The following is a 20521-nucleotide window of genomic DNA, read 5'->3' as shown; positions in this document are numbered from 1 at the left end:
TTTAATGTTAATTTTGTAGCTTCTAAATGCCTACTCTTTTTCAAATAACTGTTTTCTCGGAAATCCAAACACCATCAATCAACTTTTTAAGATTGACAGAACCAAGATTTTCAAATCATTCGTTTCCCCAAATTCCATTGTCTTTGAAACAGTCATATGAATAGAATATTCTTAAACAAACATCTACTTCTGTGATATCTTTCTCTTCCTAACCTCTGTCAAGTTCACTAAGGAAAAAAGTACCTCCACCCTCACCCCAAATTTAAGAATTACTAAAGTGAAAAACCTAACTGCAGAGGGAGATTTTATTGGTTTTAACCCATTTGCCCAAGTACTTTGGTGAAATTCAATATTATCTAATAATGTTAGAAATTATTTTAGTATGAGACATGATTTCATTTTGGAAAATAGGCACATGGCACTTCTAAGTTATATTTGTAACTCAGTTATAACTGAGTTGTACTTAACATTTATCTAGAGAGCTAAGAGTGAAAACCTTGACCAGTTTATATAATGATCTCTTAAAAGGTTACAGTTTCTAACTGGAAAATCTATCCCAGCTTCCTGTTTAAATTTTCTCTCTAGCCAAGACCTCACTTGTTCCATGTGTTTCTGTTCTGGGCATCTTTCCCTGAGTATTATAGCACCCCTATTTGTGCCATTGCCAGGTCTGCAATGCCCTTTCTCTATTTTATCTTTAAGGTCTATCTCAGAGCCATACCCTCTCCTCTCTGACTCTTTAATCAGAACCAGTTTCTCCTCCTCCTCTGCTCCCATTGCACCTAACACTTAACAGGCTTATTGCTGTAATAGTCACATTATCATTATTTGCTTATGTGGCTGAATAGCCTATAAGTTCCCTGCAGTCCGAGCAGTGTGTTATAGTGCTTAGCAAGGTCAGGCATTCAGGAAGTGTGTGTTGAATAGAATGAGCAACTACACATATAAGTTCCAGTTCATTTGAGGAAAACATTTTTTCAAAAGTTTCCTGATCTGAAATTTATGCTGCCATTTTCCAAGTATTCAGATACATACTTATATGTCTATATTATCTTGTATTCTTTTTCTTCTCTTCTTAGTTGGAATCTACTTCATGATAAAATGCCAAACTTTTTAATACTTCTCAGCTTCTGGGCCATGGTGGAAGGTTTAATTAGGGACAAGAAACTGGCTAAAAGCAAGTTTATGAATTGCCTAAAGATTTCATTTGTTATGAGTTTCTTCATTAGGGAATAATTGAGAAATAGTACAGAATTGCTGTTTATCCTGTCGTGGTAAAAAAAAGTCATGAATTAAATGGCTAGTTAACAGGGAATTCTGAGAGAAATTAAGATCAATATGGCAGAACTTTATTTAGACCATGTTACGTACTCCCTTAGTTTCATACTAATTTGGACCTTGGGTGACAATTACAGCAGAAAGCTTCCCCTTAATACAAGTAAGGCTCGAGAGATTTTTACAGTGTCCTTGAAGAACTTAAAAAAAAATAATGCATTGACCTCTCGGCATCAAAATTCCATATTTTTTTGAGATATTTACCAGGAAACAAGGAATATAGCCAGTTTTTTTGCTTTTGTTTTTTTTTTTTCAGTTTCTTAAGCTGGTAGATGAAATCACAGTTGATTCTTTTGACAATGTTTGAAAGGTTTTTTTTTTGTTTTTTTGTTTTCTCATTTGACATGCAGCAAGGACATATGGGCGGAGGAGAGGTAACATTATTATTTCTAACTTTTGAATGTATCAGTTGTGTTGGAGAGGACCCAAGTTTGCTCAATTTCTAACCCTTATTGGGAAGCGGGGAGGGGGAGTGAGATGTAGCTGTGATCAATATATCCTTTATGTGTTATAGTTAACATCATAGACATTCTAATTTGAGGGAGTTGGAATGGTAGGATTTGGATTTGATTTAAATAATTTCAACTCATCTTATTAATATCTGAAAATTTGTTTCTCTTTTTTCCTTTCTGAAAGGAGTATCTTAGGAGAATAAAATTAAGAATATTTAAAAAGGAAAATATGGTATGACTAGTGTCAAAATACCTGATTATGTTGGAGGTATAAGTTATGCTTGAATACCTTATATCTACTTTCAAAATTTTTTCTTTATTTATCTATTTATTACTAAGCATAGTTCTGTGTTTTGTTTAAAATCAGATTAACTAAGTAGACACCTAATCCTATAAATTTCAAACACTGGGGGGAAAAGCTCTAGACATTTTAGAGAATTTTTTGAAGAATCATTTCCTAGAGGTACGTGAATAAACTTTATTTTTGCCTCCTGTATTAGTTTTGCCTTTCTATAAGAAAGTCGGTTAAATAAGGTAGCTTTAAAATAAAAGTGACTTTTGAAAATCCAGAAATAACCTCCAATTTTAGAGTCATTTTTTATCTTTATTATATGACTTTTGAACTGTGATTTTATAGGGTAAATTTGTAATAAATATACTGTTAAGGAAGGCAAGTGTGACAGAAAGACATTGGAATGTTTCAGTGAAGGAAGAGCACTTAAGATATATTTCTGCAGGATCCATTAACAAATTCCTTATGCAGAACCTAGAAGTAAATTGGCAGCCTGAAAAGTGACAAAACAGTTTTTGAGAGATTCCACAGTTCTTTGTAGCTCTTTATTTTGCTTATGATTTATAAGTTTGTATTTTGCTGGCGGGTAAGTATGGCAAGAATATTAACCACAAAACTGGCATCTCTGATCTTTTCTGCTTTTATATTCTATACGATAGGATTTTCTAACAGCAAATTTAATGACTAGTTTTTAGACTTAGATACTACCTGTACCAGCTGATTATTACTCAGCTAAAAGAAAATTTATCCTCAGCATAAGCATACCTAAAAATGTTAAATTCTGTCAGAGTAGCCAATGAAGTTAGGAAGCAGCATAAATGGGTTTTCATGACCTTCCATTAGTTAAGGTAAACCAAGATGAGTGCTTACTTTAAAAATCAACTTGTTCATTTTAGGGGCGATCTTAAAGGAAATTGGGCAGGCTATATTGTATGATGTTTTAAAGAAATTTAAGTGATCTAGCATCTGATGGTCAAATTTAATACTTAGTGTATATATCTAGATTGCCAGTGGCCGTGGGGCCCTGCCAAGGCAGCGCAGTCTCTGCCAACTACTTTCAAAAGACTGCGCTCTCCTACTGTACTTCCATTTCACCTCTCTCAAGTTTCAGGATCCCAGTGGGATGGTTGAGCAGCCCTCTATTTAACCATGTACTTTCTCTCTGACTCAGTTGGGACCTTAAGGTGATGGAAATTCAAGAGCATATCTAAGTGATTTATTATTCAGTGAAAAAGATAAAAGCAGCAGTGTTACTGGATCTGCTGTTTTCCTTGTTTCTTGTATAAGATAATCAATGGCAAGGAGCGTTTTCTGTTAGCTTTTTTTTTTTCTTCCTGCTTTCTCTTCCAGGTCAGTCCTCACTGTTTCCAATGGAAGATGGATTCTTGGATGATGGCCGTGGGGATCAGCCTCTTCACAGCGGTCTGGGTTCGCCTCACTGCTTCACTCACCAGAACGGAGAAAGAGTGGAGCGATATTCTCGCAAGGTGTTTGTGGGTGGCTTGCCTCCTGACATCGATGAAGGTATGTTTGGAAAGAGCCGTTCATAGCACAGTGCTCAGACTGTGGCACATAGTAGGTAACGCCTAGGCAATGGTTGCTGTTAGTATAATAATAATATTATCTGGCTCCAGGTGTCCAGTTGTGATTGCGATGTTCCCTTGTTCTGTCTTCCTAGTGCAGCATATAAAATTAGTTCTCGAAAGGAAAGGGAGTAGGACTTTGGAAACCAGCTGAAACAAGTGGTTGGACTAAATCAAAAAGCGTAAATATCATTTGGAAAACTCTAGGATTCTGTTGTGGACAAACAGCTGCTAACTGCACTGTTGTCTGTGTGTCCTGCCTTGGCTAAATTCAGTTATGCATTTTCCTATTTCCTGCCTTTTATGACTGCTGCTTCCCTCATAGCTTAGTTGGTAAAGAATCTGCCTGCAATGCAGGAGACCCCGGTTTGATTTTTGAGTCAGGAAGATCCACTGGAGAAGGGATAGGCTACCCACTCCAGTATTCTTGGGCTTCCCTTGTGGCTCAGCTGGTAAAGAATCCACCCACAATGCAGGTTCGATCCCTTGGTTGGGAAGAGCCCCTGGAGAAGGGAAAGGCTACCTACTCCAGTATTTTGGCCTGGAGAATTCCATGGACTATATAGTGTACAGTTAATTGTTTAAAAGTTTGAACTTAGATTAAGTCTGAAGTTTTGAAAAATATAACTAGAGTTGTAGAGAATCTTAAGAGTTATATCATTTTCTGAATATTTTTTCACTCATCAAATATTTACATGCTTTCTGAATGTTGTGCACTGTTCTTAGGATTATTTAGTAAATAAGATTGTGAAAGAAAGCCCCTGCTCACACAGAGTTGATATTCTAGTGGGCGAAGGGAAGTAAGTGTGAAAATATTAGAGAATAAGTTCTGAAAAGAAAGCAGGTTGATGTGATACACAAAATCTCAGAAGAGAGACTTGTGAGATTTGTTAATTAAATAAATCCTCTTTGCAGATGTGATACTTGAGCTGATGGCTGAGTAAGAAGCCAATTGTGCAAAAAGATGGAGAACTAGTTATCCAGAAGTATTTCATTTAACTGTGGGTCTAAGTGACCCTGACAGAAATCAAAGTAGCAGACCATATAGCAACCATATATCCTTGCTTGTTTTTTTCCCTTATCTATTTTGTCTTGGTTTCCTGAATGGAAATAGAAATGTTATGGAGGATAGAAAAGTTTTCTCTAAAAACCTATAAGGTCTAATAATGAAGTTTAATAATGTCCCATTTAGATTGAGATTTAATTTACTGTTCCACTACATCTTCCTTAAAATGATCAGTCTTTTGGAAGGTTGAGGCAAAATGGCTTCCAAACAGCCAAAGATTGAAATAGACACAGGATTTTTTTTTTTATCTTTGATAAAATGTCCTGGAGGAAGCTGTGCCGAGATTTCAGGCCAGGCTGATTCAGTCTCCAATCTCTCCTCAGAAAGCATATCTTCTGTTCAGAGTGTTCATCTGGGGCTAAACACTTCATCATGATGTTGTCCAGTAAGTTCCCAGATGCAGCCTCCTCATTCTCTAGCTGGAATCCTCACTTTCCTTAGTATTATGGATTCTAGGTTTAATGACCCTTTAGAGGTCAAATCCTTAACACTTTTGAGCCCTGGATGGACTTCAGTGAGGAAACTATATGCTTTATACAAAAAAAGAAGACTGAATTTTATCTGACTTTGCTTAGGATAGACTCCTTCTCTGGTCTAGATAGCCTATATCTTTTTTGGAAAATTACCAAGAGATCATAAATGTATAATTCCTAAAATTGTTGGCGGCCCAGGTAAATTTGACCATATTGGCCCAGGAAGTGGTTTAAACTGAGCAGAATCAATGGGGATTGTGTTAGTCATCCTGTTTTAGCCTCATAACACATATGTCGATAAGTCAGTAGCAGTTTAGGTGGACAGGCCTTTCTATTAAAATGTGAAATATGTATTTCTGAAAAATACTGTGTTCTGTAGAATTATATGCTAAGAATCACAGAGTTTATGGGGTAGATGGGGCTAGAGGCAGATTGCTTAGAACCTAATGAATTTTGTACCAGAAGCACTAACAAAAAGAGAACTAATACTTTGAAAAATAACTTGGACAGATAGGCAAGTAGTTCACTATATGACCTACTAGAGGCTGCCTCAAGGAATACTGAAAAGCACAAAACCAATAGAGCAGAAATTCTGGCTTGCTAGCTTGGAGGCAACACAGATGAAAGTAGACCTCTGGGCCCCTGAGGAGTGCAAACTCTCAGGAGATAGCCCCGAAAGCTTGCAGGGACACTTCTTTGACTTGCTTGCTTGCTGTGCTCATTTTAATTTTCTTGTAATAGAGCTGAGGGGGTTCCTGCCTGCACATCACACAGGCTGGAGGCTTTTTCCTTTCCTGCTGAAGATTGTGGTTCTCCTACTAGGCTGGCTCACCTTGCTTAGAAAGAGTCGTTTGTGAACCAGTATGTCTAGGTTACACTGACATCACTCCCTTATTTAGTGATCTCACAGGGGCTGGAAGTAGAAACAGGCACTGTAGCAGTTCATACAGACTACTGCTTCACAATCAGGAGGAGGTGAGAAGAGTCCTAGCAGACTGGAATTTCAAAATGTTTCTCATCTCTCTTCTCTGTTCCCCTGTCCCGCCCTACTCCCGATCTTCTCTGCACATGCTCACCTACTCTTCCTTAGAAGTTCCTTGGAAATTTATTTTCCTAAAGTCCATTCTTCAATTGTCCAAATATATAGTACAGCATAACTGGTGTCATTTACATTAATAGTAAAATATGATTAAGTCTTCCTTGTCCATCCCATGTCCCCTTCCTTTTCCTTCCTCATAAGACTCAGAGGTGTTGATGTCCAAGGAAGATGGTTGGTGAGCAGGAAGAGGGTGCCAAGTGGAGGTGTGTTGTAGATATACACGTGGAGGGGCCTGTGCCGAGGCCTCAGCAGCATGTGTGTGGTACCAGTAAATCAGGGCAGCAAGGGCTAGTGTGCAGAGGTGGAGGGTAGAGGAGACTTCCAGGCCAGCTCGCTGAAAGATGGGTTAGGTTGAGCAAAAAATTGAGGCTAGTGAGAGCTTGATTTCTCATAGTGAGAAGGGAATTTACAAACAGGAGAAAGGGAAAGGCTAGAAAATGACATGAGATGTTGGGTGGACTTACAAGTACAAATATGAGCTCATTTTATAAATGTACACAGATACAGAAACAATTATAAATATGTCTGTGTATGTTCATGTATTTCCTGGCTTTGTTCTCTGAGAAGACTTAGAAATAATAAATACCCATTAACAATGACTATAGGGAATACCCAAATCTGAGTTTCTAAGTATCTTTTGTCACTGAAAGGAACCAGGATATCTTGGAGGGGGAAAAAGGCTGATTCTGGGTCTAGGGCAGAGAAAGAACAAGATGAGAGCCTGGGGTGTCTTCTTGGGTCAGATAGTATGGAAGCAATTGAAGAACGATGCAGGGGGTGGGGTAAGTCAGAGGACATAGGAGCCCCCACTGGCCAAATCAGGGACAGTTTTGAGGACAAACTGAATAAATGAAAGAGAATCAAGTTCTGCTGCTGCTGCTGCTAAGTCACTTCAGTCGTGTCCGACTCTGTGCGACCCCATAGATGGCAGCCCACCAGGCTCCCCCGTCCCTGGGATTCTCCAGGCAAGAACACTGGAGTGGGTTGCCATTTCCTTCTCCAATGCATGAAAGTGAAAAGTGAAAGTGAAGTTGCTTAGTTGTGTTCGACTCTGCGTGACCCCATGGACTGCAGCCTACCAGGCTCCTCCATCCATGGGATTTTCCAGGCAAGAGTACTGGAGTGGATTGCCACTGCCTTCTCCAGAATCAGGTTATAGTCCACTGAATAAAATAGGTCCATACTGATATAAATAAATACATGACTAAATAAGTGAAGGAGAGGGGAAGACTCTTCCTTATTGAATTATACTAACTAGTAAATGTAGAAGGATTGATAGAAATAGATAACCAGCATTTGGCAGTTATCATTGTGGTAGTTGATATAGGAATATTCAGTAAATGCAAGGTCTAATGAGGGAACAGGATATCGATGGTTAACACAGTGTTCCCCTACAAAATATTAATCATATCCAAAGGGAAATGGTTTCTTTTTGGTGGAGAAATACAGACACCAACTTGACTAGCAGATCAAGATTAACATATCTTGTGAAAGGACAGGATGACATAGCATCATTATGGTAGTTTTCCTGGTTAGAATACATAGGTCATGAGGAAACCAGTACAGACCTAGGTTGAGAGCCATCCTACAGAAGGAATGACCTGTATATTTTGAAGTTATCAATTATAGAAAAGACAGGAAAGAATGAGTAACTATTGTAAACTGAAAAAAATTGATAACCTCAGAACATGACATCTAAATGTAGCATGGTTCTAGATAGGATTCTGGATCAGAAAAGAAAAGAGAAATATTACTGTGACAGTTAAAAATTTGGATGGAGTCTGTGAATTGGGAGAATGTTGTATCACTGTTGATTTCCTTATTGGAGGAGAGTTGTATGTTGGTACATAAGGGAGTGACCTTGCTTTGAGCAGGTACCAGTAGTTGTATTTTGTGGTACTAGAGCATCATATCAGAAAAGGATGGTAGATCAATCGATAGACTCGTGCATCAGTAGAAGGAGAAAAGGGAAGAGGGGGAAGACAAATGCACAAATGTTAACAATGGGGGAATCCAGATGAAGGAGATGCAGGAGGTCTGGTGTATTGTTCTTGTAAATAGTAGATTTGAAACTGTTTTTTCTAAACTATTTCCCAAAATGCTCATAAAAATATTTGCATCTACTTTTTTGGTTTGTTCATTAGATGAGATCACAGCTAGTTTTCGTCGCTTTGGCCCTTTGATTGTGGATTGGCCTCATAAAGCAGAGAGCAAATCCTATTTTCCTCCTAAAGGTAATTTCTCAAGATTCAAATACATGTGTAATTTATCCTTTTATTTTCTTCATAAGTGTTTGCCTTCAGTGTACAACTTTTCATTGCTAAACTAACATTTTCCCAAATGTGTCTTTAAAATTTCTACTTAATATATACTTTTAATTCAAATTTGATTTTACTCTAAAAGAGGTTTCAAGATAATACCACATTGAACTTAATGTTTATATTGTCAGATTTTGGGTGAGATTAAGTTTTAGGGGTTTTTGTTTATTTGTTTCATTTTTTTTCTAACCTTTTCCTTAGTTTTATGCTTCCTTTCACTTGAAGAATTATGAAAAAAAAATGGGAAAAATAAAAGTCTTTCAAAATTGTTTTTATTAGGCTATGCATTCCTGCTATTTCAAGATGAAAGCTCTGTTCAGGCTCTCATTGATGCATGTATTGAAGAAGATGGAAAACTCTACCTGTGTGTATCAAGTCCCACTATCAAGGACAAGCCAGTAAGTGCAGTCTAGTATGAAAATAGCTTCTCATTTTTGCCTCTGTTCATTTTTCCTGAAAAATACACAGACATCTTAATGTATCTGTTAATTGAAACATTTCTAAGTAGAATCGAAATGAAAAAGTTTTGTTGTTGTCATTTTCCTAACCTTGACATTCTGTATATTTGTGCACATTATTTTGACATTGAATTTTTGGTTAACTAAAGTACTGGTGAATCTTTCTATTAAAAAATGTCACCTAGTATATTTGATAAATATAAAGTAGCTGAATTTCCTCTGAATAATAGAACTCAGAATCACAAATATACCCTGTCTTTTCTCCTTCCTCTCTTGGGTCAAGATTTTACCCAATACCATATGCAGCAAGTTACGTTATACAAATAACTTGCTGCATATGGTACTCTTGCCAAGTATTAATAAAATAAATTATGTATATACATAAATATACATTACATAGTTTCTTTTTGAAAGAGTTTTTATTATAAAATTTAGTCTTTTGGGAAGATCCCCTGGAGGAGGAAATGGCAACCCACTCCCGTATTCTTGCCTAGAAAATGCCACGGACAGAGGAACCTGGCAGGCTGCTGTCCATGGGGTTGCAGAGTCAGACATGACTTGAGCACACACTCACACAGTCTTTAGGAATAGTAGCAATAGCAACTGGCCTATTTTGACAAATCTGGCAAACCATGATCTTTTATCCCTTGACCAGTGCCTAGTGGTGGGGTCCAGTTCGGAATGGAGGCTCCAGTAGGCTTAGCTCAAGCAGTAGTTTCTGGAGCTCCTCTTAGTGCCTTGGGGTTGTCCCCAATTTTCTGTATGGCTAGACTCTTTCTATTTGACTTTTTTGTCTGCTGCTGGTCCCCATAGGTATTTAATTTTGAGAACTTCGGGCCTTGGGACTTGGTGTACCTGTTGGGAATACCCTGCTGTTATCCCCTTACTTAGCCTTTGGTGTGGGCATTTGTAACCATTAATAAATGCAAACAGTTAAATTGAGGTACTTGATTCTTGGTGTTGAAAAAGGCGAAAGATTTATATGACTTGAAGAGAAACCAGAGTATTGATTAGTTGTAATGGACAAACTGAAATGTTTTATCATAAAACATTTACTGCAGATATCAATATTTTTATTTTGAAATGCTTTACAATGCAATAGATTTGTTAATATCAGGAGTAGTTTGCATTTCCTGGACATAGGTTTGGACACACAATCCTAGTTTCTTAGCACTGTATACTAATCAACATCAAATAACCATGCTAAATTTAAATTATATGGCTGCTGAGGGGTTGGGTAGGATAGAGGCCCAAATAAGCTGTAAAATAGTTAATTAACTTACAGATAATTAAGGTCATGTTACTGTTAAGCAGTTTGGTTTATAATAGGCAATTAAATTGAACTTTCCAGCCTTGGTTAGATTACTTTTAAAAATGAAATGAAGGGTTGGGATATGCTTTTACATATTTTTAGGTTTTCCAGTTTTATTGATTTTTAATTATATAAATTACAGCTTTTTAAAGTAAAATATTCTGTAATAATTGTAAACTTCATTTCCACATAAATTGCCTGTGTTGAGACTGAGACACTTTGGTTTGCCCACTCCCTAGGTACAGATTCGACCTTGGAATCTCAGTGACAGTGACTTCGTGATGGATGGTTCACAGCCTCTTGACCCACGAAAAACTATATTTGTTGGTGGTGTTCCCCGACCTTTGCGAGCTGGTATGATTCAACAGAGCAACAAAAACTCTGTTTATCCTTTAGCGAAAGAAATATCTTATACAGATTTTTTTAGGATAAGTTTTCCATAAACATTTGCGTTAATGTCTTTCTTAGTAGTGAGAGTCCTGGACTCCAAGTGTCTTAGCTTGAATTCATGTGCTCTGTTCCGGTTAATAGCTGAGTAACTTTGGACAAATTGATTTCTCTAATCTCAGTTTCCTCATCTGTCAAATGGAATTATAAGTATGTCCTTTATGTAGAGTTGTTCTGAGGATTAAATGAAGTAACAGATGCCTGGTGCTTAGTGCAGGGTCTCGTCATGCTCATGCTCATGACTCTCATCATCCAAGAGAGAAAGCCCTTCCGGGACATGTTAGGTATCAAGATGTTCACTGTTTGTTCCCATGACCCCATGTGCTCAACAGCTCCTTACTGAGCTCTGAAATCTACAACAAGGGTCTCAGCAGTGCATCGTGTTTTTAGAGCAGTACTCACAGAAGAAATTTCATCCTTAACTTCAAGTAATATGAGTTTTAATATTATAGGTGAGATAAAGAACATAAGTGAACAAGAATGCCATTTCAAAATTGTAACATTTCGTGGAGAAGAAGATTCATTTATTATTTCAAATTTCTATGTGAAATTTGGCAAATAGCTAGACTATAGGGAAAGGTAAAAGGGTTTTAATGGAAATCTTCTCAAAGGACTCCCAGAGAGTCTACCAGTTAGCTTTCTAGTGTTAAATGATTATTAAGCATTACATTGTTAACTGGTAAATTTACGGTGGCATTGTGGTGTGGAGCAGATAGGCCAGGTTACCAAGTCCAGCACAACCACTTTACTGCCTGTGACCTTGCACAGGTTGATCATCCTCTCTGTGCCTCAGTTTCCCCAGGAAATTGCTACCTACTTCATAGGGTTGAAATTAAAAGATGCTTACTCCTTGGAAGGAAGGTTATGACCAACCTAGATAGCATATTAAAAAGCAGAGACATTACTTTGCCAACAAAGGTCCGTCTAGTCAAGGCTATGGTTTTTCCAGTAGTTGTGTATGGATGTGAGAATTGGACGGTGAAGAAAGCTGAGTGCCAAAGAATTGATGCTTTTGAACTGTGGTGTTGGAGAAGACTCTTGAGAGTCCCTTGGACTGCAAGGAGATCCATCCAGTCCATCCTAAAGGAGATCGGCCCTGGGTGTTCATTGGAAGGACTGATGTTGAAGCTGAAACTCCAATACTTTGGCCACCTCATGTGAAGAGTTGACTCATTGGAAAAGACCTTAATGCTGGGAAGGATGGGGGGCGGGAGGGGAAGGGGACGACAGAGGATGAGATGGTTGGATGACATCACCGACTCGATGGACATGGGTTTGGGTAAACTCTGGGAGTTGGTGATGGACAGGGAGGCCTGTTGTGCTGCGATTCATGGGGTCACAAAGAGTCGGACACGACTGAGCGACTGAACTGAACTGAACTCATAGGGTTGTTAAGATTATATGTGAAACACTCAGCAGAGTCCCTGTCCTTAGTCACAGTAGATTAAAATGAACACAATGGACAACTGATTATAATAACTAGTTTCATTTTAATAATTACTATAATGATGGACAGATGAGCTTCCTTCGATGAAACCTTTGGTGAGCCAGATGATGTTTCCTGGTTTCAAATGTCCTCTCTGCTCCTTCCATATGTAGTGGAGCTCGCCATGATAATGGACCGGCTGTACGGAGGCGTGTGCTATGCTGGGATTGATACCGACCCTGAGCTGAAATACCCCAAAGGAGCTGGGCGAGTCGCATTCTCTAATCAACAGAGTTACATAGCTGCTATCAGTGCCCGCTTCGTGCAGCTGCAGCATGGAGAGATAGATAAACGGGTAAGTCCTGGACTGCGTTCTGGGGAGTTCTCAAAATGGCCCTCCGTGTCATTACCAAGCTTGGAATGGGTGAATTTTATATAACAGTAAAGTGACAGCTGACTTATGCCCATTGGATCCACTAGATGCAAGTTCTAGAACATATCTAACAATTTCCTGTGGATTTCTTCTCTCTCTCAGTGTTCTGAGTAGCCTAACAAAATACTCCAGTCACTTTGCTTGAGTCCACTTAATCTTTCCTAAGCTATCACCTCCATCCATTCATTTATTCAGTTAGTCATTCAATAAATATTTACCAAATCCTTTGTACTTCATTATATCAACTATACAGACTTGAATGCCCTTGAGATCTCCTCACCTTTTTTTTTTAAACTGGGATATCAAGAATACCTCAGCAAGCCCTATTTTCCTATGCACTATGTAACAAATGATTGAATAATTCACTTCAAGGACTGTGTCTAAGAAGTAATATTTCATTATAACAGATTAAGTAGAAGAACTCAGAGTCCTTCCATTTGTAATCTCTTTTACCACCTGAAATTTGTAGTAGTTCATTGGAGTTATTTTCACACTTTAAATTCCTCTTTGTTGTGTTTATCCTCTGCATCAGAAGGCTGGAGAAAACCTCAGAGATAACTCTTGTTTTTTACTGTATTGTATTTGAGACTCTGTGTTCCCTTCTGTGTCGTCTTTGCATTCACAAATTTCTTAGCTTTGTGTTTCATGCATTCAACAAATACTTTAGTGCCTAGGGCAGGAAGTCCCTGTACTCATGGGTTCATGTTCTGGTGGATGGAATGTGGCCTGTGAATTGACTGCTAGTCGGTAAATGGTTTGCTATGAGTTTGCATTGAGATAGGAATTTACCCTAGAATGTGAATCCACTGCACTAGGAAGCACAGTGTTTAGTTCAGTTGAGATTTTTTCATAGAAAGACCTTCTTGATGAAGAAAGCAGTGCTTTGATTTACATTCTGGTGTCAGCTCCTTATTTCATGCCAGACTGGTACTTTGTTTAGGGCTGACTTAGATATCCAGCACCCCAAAGCACTGTGCTCAAAAAAGTCTTTATTGATTGACCGTATTGTGACTTTCTCAATTTAGTATGTAAAAACTATCAGTCGCTAGAGGTTTACATTTACTGCTTATGTTCCACTTCATGTATATTCCACATAAGTGGTAGCTGAAAATTCTCATCCTAGTGGTCATCATACCTTGAATATGTTAAAGAGAAAGGTATAGATCTATTAATAAACATGGAAGAAGGGGGCAGGATTAGTTGCTGTATGTGTTAACATATCTCCTTGATTTTTATTCACACTAAAAAATATGTACATTTGAGTAAACAGTCTCTCCCACCTCATTGCTTCATTCCATTATCAGTTTAGGCGTTGTAAGGTTAGCCATTAGTAATTCAGACTTAATTTGTATTCCGCTAGGATCTCCAGTTCTTTGACCAGTATTCTTGCCACACTTATGGAATGGCCTCGGGGCCAGAAGCCTAATCTTCCTGTTACATCTGCTCTTCTGGCCTTCTGTGTCTCTCCTCTTTCTGTTCATGGTCTACCTTCGTCAGGATTCCTTGTCAGAAGTGGATGGCAGCAGTGGTAGTAATAGCCTGGTGTAAGGGAATTTCAATCGTGAGTCTCTCCAAGACTAAAAATAACCAACTCTTTTTCTCACTGGAGAATTAAGAGCCAGGTTATTTTTAATGCTTGAGAGGCTCAAATGACAGATCGGCCTATTGAACGCTGGAACAGACCCAGTTTTATAAATTTACCTCTGACTTTTAGGCTGAAGTAAACCATTCTTCCTGACAAAGAACAAAGCAAGGTTTTAGATTATGAGTACTATGGCTGTGTCTTGTTTTCCCGGAGTTTGAGGTTTGTGATTATAACCCAAGATGTGTACACTGTAAATAGAAACCATGACCCAGGCCTTATTACAGCTCAGAGGCTTACGGTGTAGAAGTCAGGCAGCTTCCCTCTGATTGGTACATTGAAGTGCTATTTTGTGGCTCTGGGAATCTCTTAGTTGGTCTTGTGCAAATTATAATTTTATGTATGACAAGAATCCAGATCCACTAATTAAAGTGATGATTTGTATCTATGAAAACTCTCCCGTGGGTTTAACCTTGTAATGTTCTTAAACATTAAGTTGGCTTCACTTTTAAATTTATGCTGGAACCTTGTCTTTCATTTGAAAACTCTTTAATTAATAAGACAAAAATGTAAAATAATGGGCATAAAAACCTTACCAGTTTCTTAAAAGATGATAATTTAATTTCAGTAAAGGAGTTACTGACCCTTCCTTTTGGACACCTTGGCACAGATTCATTCAGACAGTGGATGGAAATGTACACACACAGTCTGAGTTGCTAGGTCCATTCACTGAGAAGTGTTAAACGCCTTTCTTTTATTTTTGATTGCAGGTGGAAGTTAAGCCATATGTCTTGGATGATCAGCTGTGTGATGAATGTCAGGGGGCCCGTTGTGGGGGAAAATTTGCTCCATTTTTCTGTGCTAATGTTACCTGTCTGCAGTATTACTGTGAATATTGCTGGGCTGCTATTCATTCTCGTGCTGGCAGGGAATTCCACAAGCCCCTGGTGAAGGAAGGCGGTGACCGTCCTCGACATATTTCATTCCGCTGGAACTAAAGGATAACTACAGTGCTCATTTTCAGGCCTCAGAATAAGTGCACTCTTCTGTTAATTCTGCCCCCTTCCTCAACCTCTTCACGCTGGCATGTCCTTTTGTGCAGTCTGTAACTTAACAGTAGTCTAACAGAAAGAATGACCTATAATATAGGTGTTTTGTAGATTCCCGTGTCACTGAAAACAAGATGTATGAACTCCTTTTTTGTATTGCCATCATGTTGCATGGAAGTTTCATTCTCTTGTTTTGCTAGAGACTAAGAGGATCCAAACTTCCTGCAGCATTTTCTTAGAGGAGAGAGAGAAATATTAAAAGGAAAATGAAACAATAGAGTATTTTGGGTTTTTAATTAAATTATTGTTGATAATATAACAGATAAGAATACTTTTATTAAAATAACCACGTAACAATAACACTATCAGTCTCTCCTGATGCGGGGTTTCCCCCAGGGAAGTGCTTTTGCCTTTCTCTTTCTTTTCTTTCATCTTTTTTGCCGCTCTTTTTTCCTCATCCCCTTTCTGTTCTTTCAACAGCAGTGGAGGAAGTTAACAATTATTAACAGGAAAGAGCATGTTAAAGCAAACACAAATGCATGAGCAAGATTGAAGCAGCATTATAACTAATTTTAAGGGTTTAGAGGCGGAATATCATTTCATTATGCCTCGAAGTTACTAACACATCAGAAAAAACAAAGTAAAATAGGCAGAGCTAGACTTATTTTCTTTTAAACAGGTTTTTAAATTTAGAATGTAAAAGTTGGGTACATTTATTTCTGAGGGGAGTGCACTTATTTATTTTTAAACTTTTACTTATCTGGTCACAGCCCCAGGAAACCTACCAAAGCTAGAGTTAACGACAACTGGTGGGAAAACTAGCATTTCCTCTCCTAAAGAACAAATGTATAAATTTTATTTTTGATGTTATATATAAACTCTATATCCTAATTTCCTAACAATCATCAGGTGTCAGCCTTTGCTCTCCATTTTGACATTTTAAAAAAAGCAAGCAAACAGATCAAGAGATACCTCAAGGATATCATTTTTGATTTTGTGTTAGACTACCGTGTGTAGCCAAAACTGGAAGACAAAACCAATATTCAAATTGGCTGCTGATTGGCTTACTTTTAGATTTAAAGTTACTTTGGATATCCTGTAATTTAGTTGTAACATAGAAAATGAAAACAAAAGTAGTTGCAAAGTGTTTTGCACTGTTGAACTAAGTAACTGTGTAAATCTGTGCAAAGGTACGTATGTTTATCTTACACTTCCTATAAAATAAAATAACATTACAGTTTCAGAATTTAGCATGGGACATAGTCAGTGTTTGAAGTGCCAGCTTCATCAAGTAATGCATGCTTTATTATAAATAAAACGCTAGCTTTTGAAAGGCGTTATTATGTGTTGAACAGTATGCTTCAGGGGTAAATTGAAAAATAGTCTCTTGAAGCCCTGGTCATTGGAAGTAACTTTTATTTTAATGGACATTCTCTTATGAAATGCCCTATCCACCATGAAAAGGATTATTATCATCAATGAGCAAAACATTAAAAACAAAAATCTAATGGCAATCTTGCTAGTTGTGCTACCTAACAGTACCATCTTGGATCCTTCAAAACCAAAGACTTGCCCTAGCACTGCGGTGAAACCACCTGACTGATGACCCCTACTGATCATGTTTAGGAAAAGCAATCCTTTATTTTTAATCCAGGCTTTAATGAACTGAATACCTGTTAAGTTCCAAAGGTCAAAATGGAGGCATTTGCTGTCTAACAGTCAGACACAAGAAAGGGAGCTGCTTATTAAAGAATCCCCTGCAAATACTGAAAGTGGTCATGTGAACGGAGGGTGCTCTTGTGTAGCTGGTCAGGGACTTTTTCTTCTTTTCTCCTGAATGACATAATTCTAATCGGAATGTTCATTTGCCTCTTTTTATTCTTTTCAATGCTTGTAGGTGGCTTGGGGTGTGCTGTCGTGCTGTTCCTACTCAGTAAACAGGTGTGATGAGCTAACAAGAAATAACACTGTTTGAGAACTAGCTTTGAATAATAATTTTTCCCTTTGTACATGACCTGCTGAATTTCGGTACAGTGTTTTTGTAGCTAACTTATTTTGTCATGCACATAATGTATATTTGTTATGCACTACTTTTGTATATCTTGTTTTTCCAACAGTGAACATTTTTAGGCACACTTTTCACTGACGGGATATCTCTTTATGCAATACCTCAATTTTTCATATTGCAAAGAGTAGCTTTTTGTACTTTTATTACTGAGAGATCTTCATATACTTCATTTTTTAATATAAATAATTTTAATAAATTTTATTTTCTTATATTCTGCTTTTTATACATTTCAGTGCTCTGCATACATTTTAAATTATGAATGTTGTGCACTGGCAATGCTATTTTAGAGTCTGCAGAGAAGAGAAAGCATGTTGCTTAAACATCCTTCCCCAGCACCAGCTATTGGTGTACCTATCATTTAAGAGATAGTCTATGTAAAGTAACAAATTAATGAAAAAAAATTCGCATGAAAATGACAGATAACACTGTAGTTCCTAAAAAAAAAATCAAATGCATAAGCATAGGGTAGAAATTTAAAATAACAAAATTGTCTACAGCTTCTTACTAAGTTTTTAAAATTATTCATAATGCAGACATTTTTGGTGAATGTTTAGCCATTTTTAATATTAACAAATTGATGTTAAGTGTTTGATTCAGAGATGTCTGCTCTTTTAAATTATATATAAAGGAAAAAAATAGCCTGCCGTGGGACAGGTGTGTAATGTTAGTATGCATGACTAATGTAAGAAATTGTTATTCTACTAATATTTACTTGTGATTGTGTGACAAGCGTGTTTACAGATTATTTGGTTACACTTCAATTTACAGGGCATAAACAATTATTATCTATTACTCTGAACTTTATTGATTACATGTCCTTCAGATTACATGGGATTGTAGTTGGGAGTTACCATGTAACTCAAAACATAATTAACATGTGATTAGTTTACAGATTTTAGGGTATCACTTCAGTTTACCAAGCATGTAGTTGTAGCGCACTACCATGGCACCAGCCATGTACTTACAATGTAGTTACAGAGTAATTACATGGTTATTTTTGCAATGTAAAATAAAGTGTTTCTGATTATTTTCTATGTAAAGGAACCCTCTCCCTTCCCCTTCTGGTCCCCACGCTTTGGTATAATATATATATACTTCTCCATACACAGACCTCTGCAGAATGCAAAATAAAACTTGCAGTGAATGAATTTAGCATTTTATGAGAGTGCTGTTGGAAAGACTTGATAATTCACCCTTTTTGTTTTGAAGAGTTGAATCTTCTGTTAAAAGGTGATTTGAAACTTGAATGTGATGAGTTGTGGCAAGTTATCTTCACGTTATGTGCAATACTTATTTCAGACTTTTGAAAGATCTTTGCAGTGTAATTCTTTGTTTTTAATTGCAGACATTTAAAAATGTCATTTTCTACTGTTAAGAGTAATCCTCTTTCTTGCTGGTGTTTCTAAAGAAAAGAATCAGAAATCAATCTTTCTACTAATGTAAATTTGAGATTATTTTTAAAAATGGAATAAAAGAGGTTTTGGTCATTTGCTTTATTTTATTATCTTATTTTAAAGCTACTGTGATTGATAGCATTGTAAGAATTGGGACAATATTGTATTCAACTGTTTTATTTTTTATATTTTTAAAATTTAAAGTATAATTAGTTTTTATAATTTTCATCAGATTTTTGTTATATTTTTTGGAAGTGAAACTTTTAGCAAGTGGGTGTCTAGTTTTTACTAATCCCTAATGTTTTTTTTTCCAGTGTATTGCTCATATTATCAGAAGGAAAAGTTATTTAAGTATGTCAGTTAATTGTACTACTTGGCTGAATTTCCATATAGTTTTTACTGTGTATGGGGAGGTTGTAGTATTTATTATAGCATTTTAAATAAGGGTAATTCATTTTTTATTAAAGTCATTTTCACGTTAAGTTCCTATTTTTGTATGTTCTACTCTTAAGTTATATAACACAGTTCCTTTTTTAAAAGAGTTCATTTGTTGAAGTGCTAGTGGAAAATTAATGTTATTAAATAGTTTGCAAATGACTATTTATACCAGTATGCGTATAATTTTTAAATATTTGTAATGTGAGATGTTGAATGAATAAAACTTTTAACTCAGCTGTCTTTTAATATACTTATTTATTTTCAACATAAGTAGATTGTGCTTCCAGGGTTGGGAATATAACATTTTAAAAATATTAGGAATATATTCTTTGGCCAAAGCATAAGACACTGAAATGAAAAGATGCTGGTCATATAAGTACTCCTGGCAGATGTGCCTTGCTTATGCAAACACCTGAATGTCAGTGGTGGCTGTCTTTGGCTTGCACAGTTACTTCACACACTGCCCTGCAGGGGCCTTTTTATCAGTAGTCTTCAGCATGTGTGTGAGACCGGAGCCTGCGATCCCAGTGTTCAGTCATCGGCTTAAGGCCAAATGTCCGATGCAAGTAGAGGAACGCATGTTTATTTAATAGGGAAAGTCAGTGTCTGAGAGGGTCAGTTTTGAGTCTTTGTCAGTGAAGAGTGTTGATTTCTGGCCACACCAGCAAGAGTATCTGGGTTAACAAGTCTCTCGTGAATTTTTACCCTTCAGCTCCTCCCTATATCCTCACATCGCAGGATGTGGCCTCTGGGATTATATTCTCTACAGCATGTGAATTGAAAGTATTACCTTTGGGGTGGTCCATAAATCATGTGGACTCCTGAGTACTGTGGTGTGTTAGTTGTTTAGATGGTAGACTGCATTTTCAAGCTTTTCAGGGTTTGGTTTTTGTTGTTTATTCACTGACTCTTTGGGACCCCATGGACAGTAGCCCACCAAGCTCCTCTGACCATGGGATTTCCCAGACAAGAGTACTTGAGTGGATTGCCATTTCCTTCTTCAGGGGATCTTCCCGACCAAGGGATTGAACCCACATACCTAGAACCTAATACTAAAATATATCCCATTGTGTAAAATTTAATTTCTACTCCTTCTTACTTTGAGCACAGTATTCTTAAGACTGGAAGAAGCAGTTCTTGTCCTTAGACAAATGGACTCTGGAGGTCTTTTGCTTCTAAATTGCCTAAATATTCCCAATATGCAACTGTTTCAATTATAGGGGTTTCTGATAGTAGTAACCAAACCCAGCAGTGCGTAGGACCCCCCAAGAAGACTGGGTCACAGAAGCTTTGACT

At 37.2% G+C, this 20521-nt stretch overlaps 1 protein-coding gene across 5 annotated transcripts in view; it reads left to right on the top strand.

Annotated features, from left to right (window-relative positions):
* The window catches only part of CPEB4 (cytoplasmic polyadenylation element binding protein 4), a 68610-nt gene extending 49139 nt beyond the window's left edge, over nt 1–19471 (top strand). For 2 of the 5 annotated variants that reach the window (XM_081523564.1, XM_081523562.1), the window contains 7 exons: nt 1686–1709; nt 3430–3603; nt 8445–8534; nt 8898–9016; nt 10628–10742; nt 12435–12616; nt 15047–19471. In XM_081523564.1, the coding sequence (XP_081379690.1) occupies nt 1686–1709; nt 3430–3603; nt 8445–8534; nt 8898–9016; nt 10628–10742; nt 12435–12616; nt 15047–15274 (932 nt within the window). In that variant the 3' untranslated portion in view covers nt 15275–19471. The remainder of the gene's footprint in view (nt 1–1685; nt 1710–3429; nt 3604–8444; nt 8535–8897; nt 9017–10627; nt 10743–12434; nt 12617–15046) is intronic. The other 3 variants (XM_081523563.1, XM_081523565.1, XM_081523566.1) reach the window with 2 other exon arrangements.
* The last annotated feature ends 1050 nt before the right edge of the window (nt 19472–20521 follow it).

The sequence above is a fragment of the Giraffa tippelskirchi genome, chromosome 8 (genome assembly GCF_054371585.1).
Source record: "Giraffa tippelskirchi isolate mGirTip1 chromosome 8, T2T-mGirTip1v1.2.pri, whole genome shotgun sequence".
Classification (NCBI taxonomy): Eukaryota; Metazoa; Chordata; class Mammalia; order Artiodactyla; family Giraffidae; genus Giraffa; species Giraffa tippelskirchi.
The sequence above is the reverse complement of the archived record's forward strand: the minus strand, read 5'-3'. Positions and strand labels throughout refer to the sequence as shown.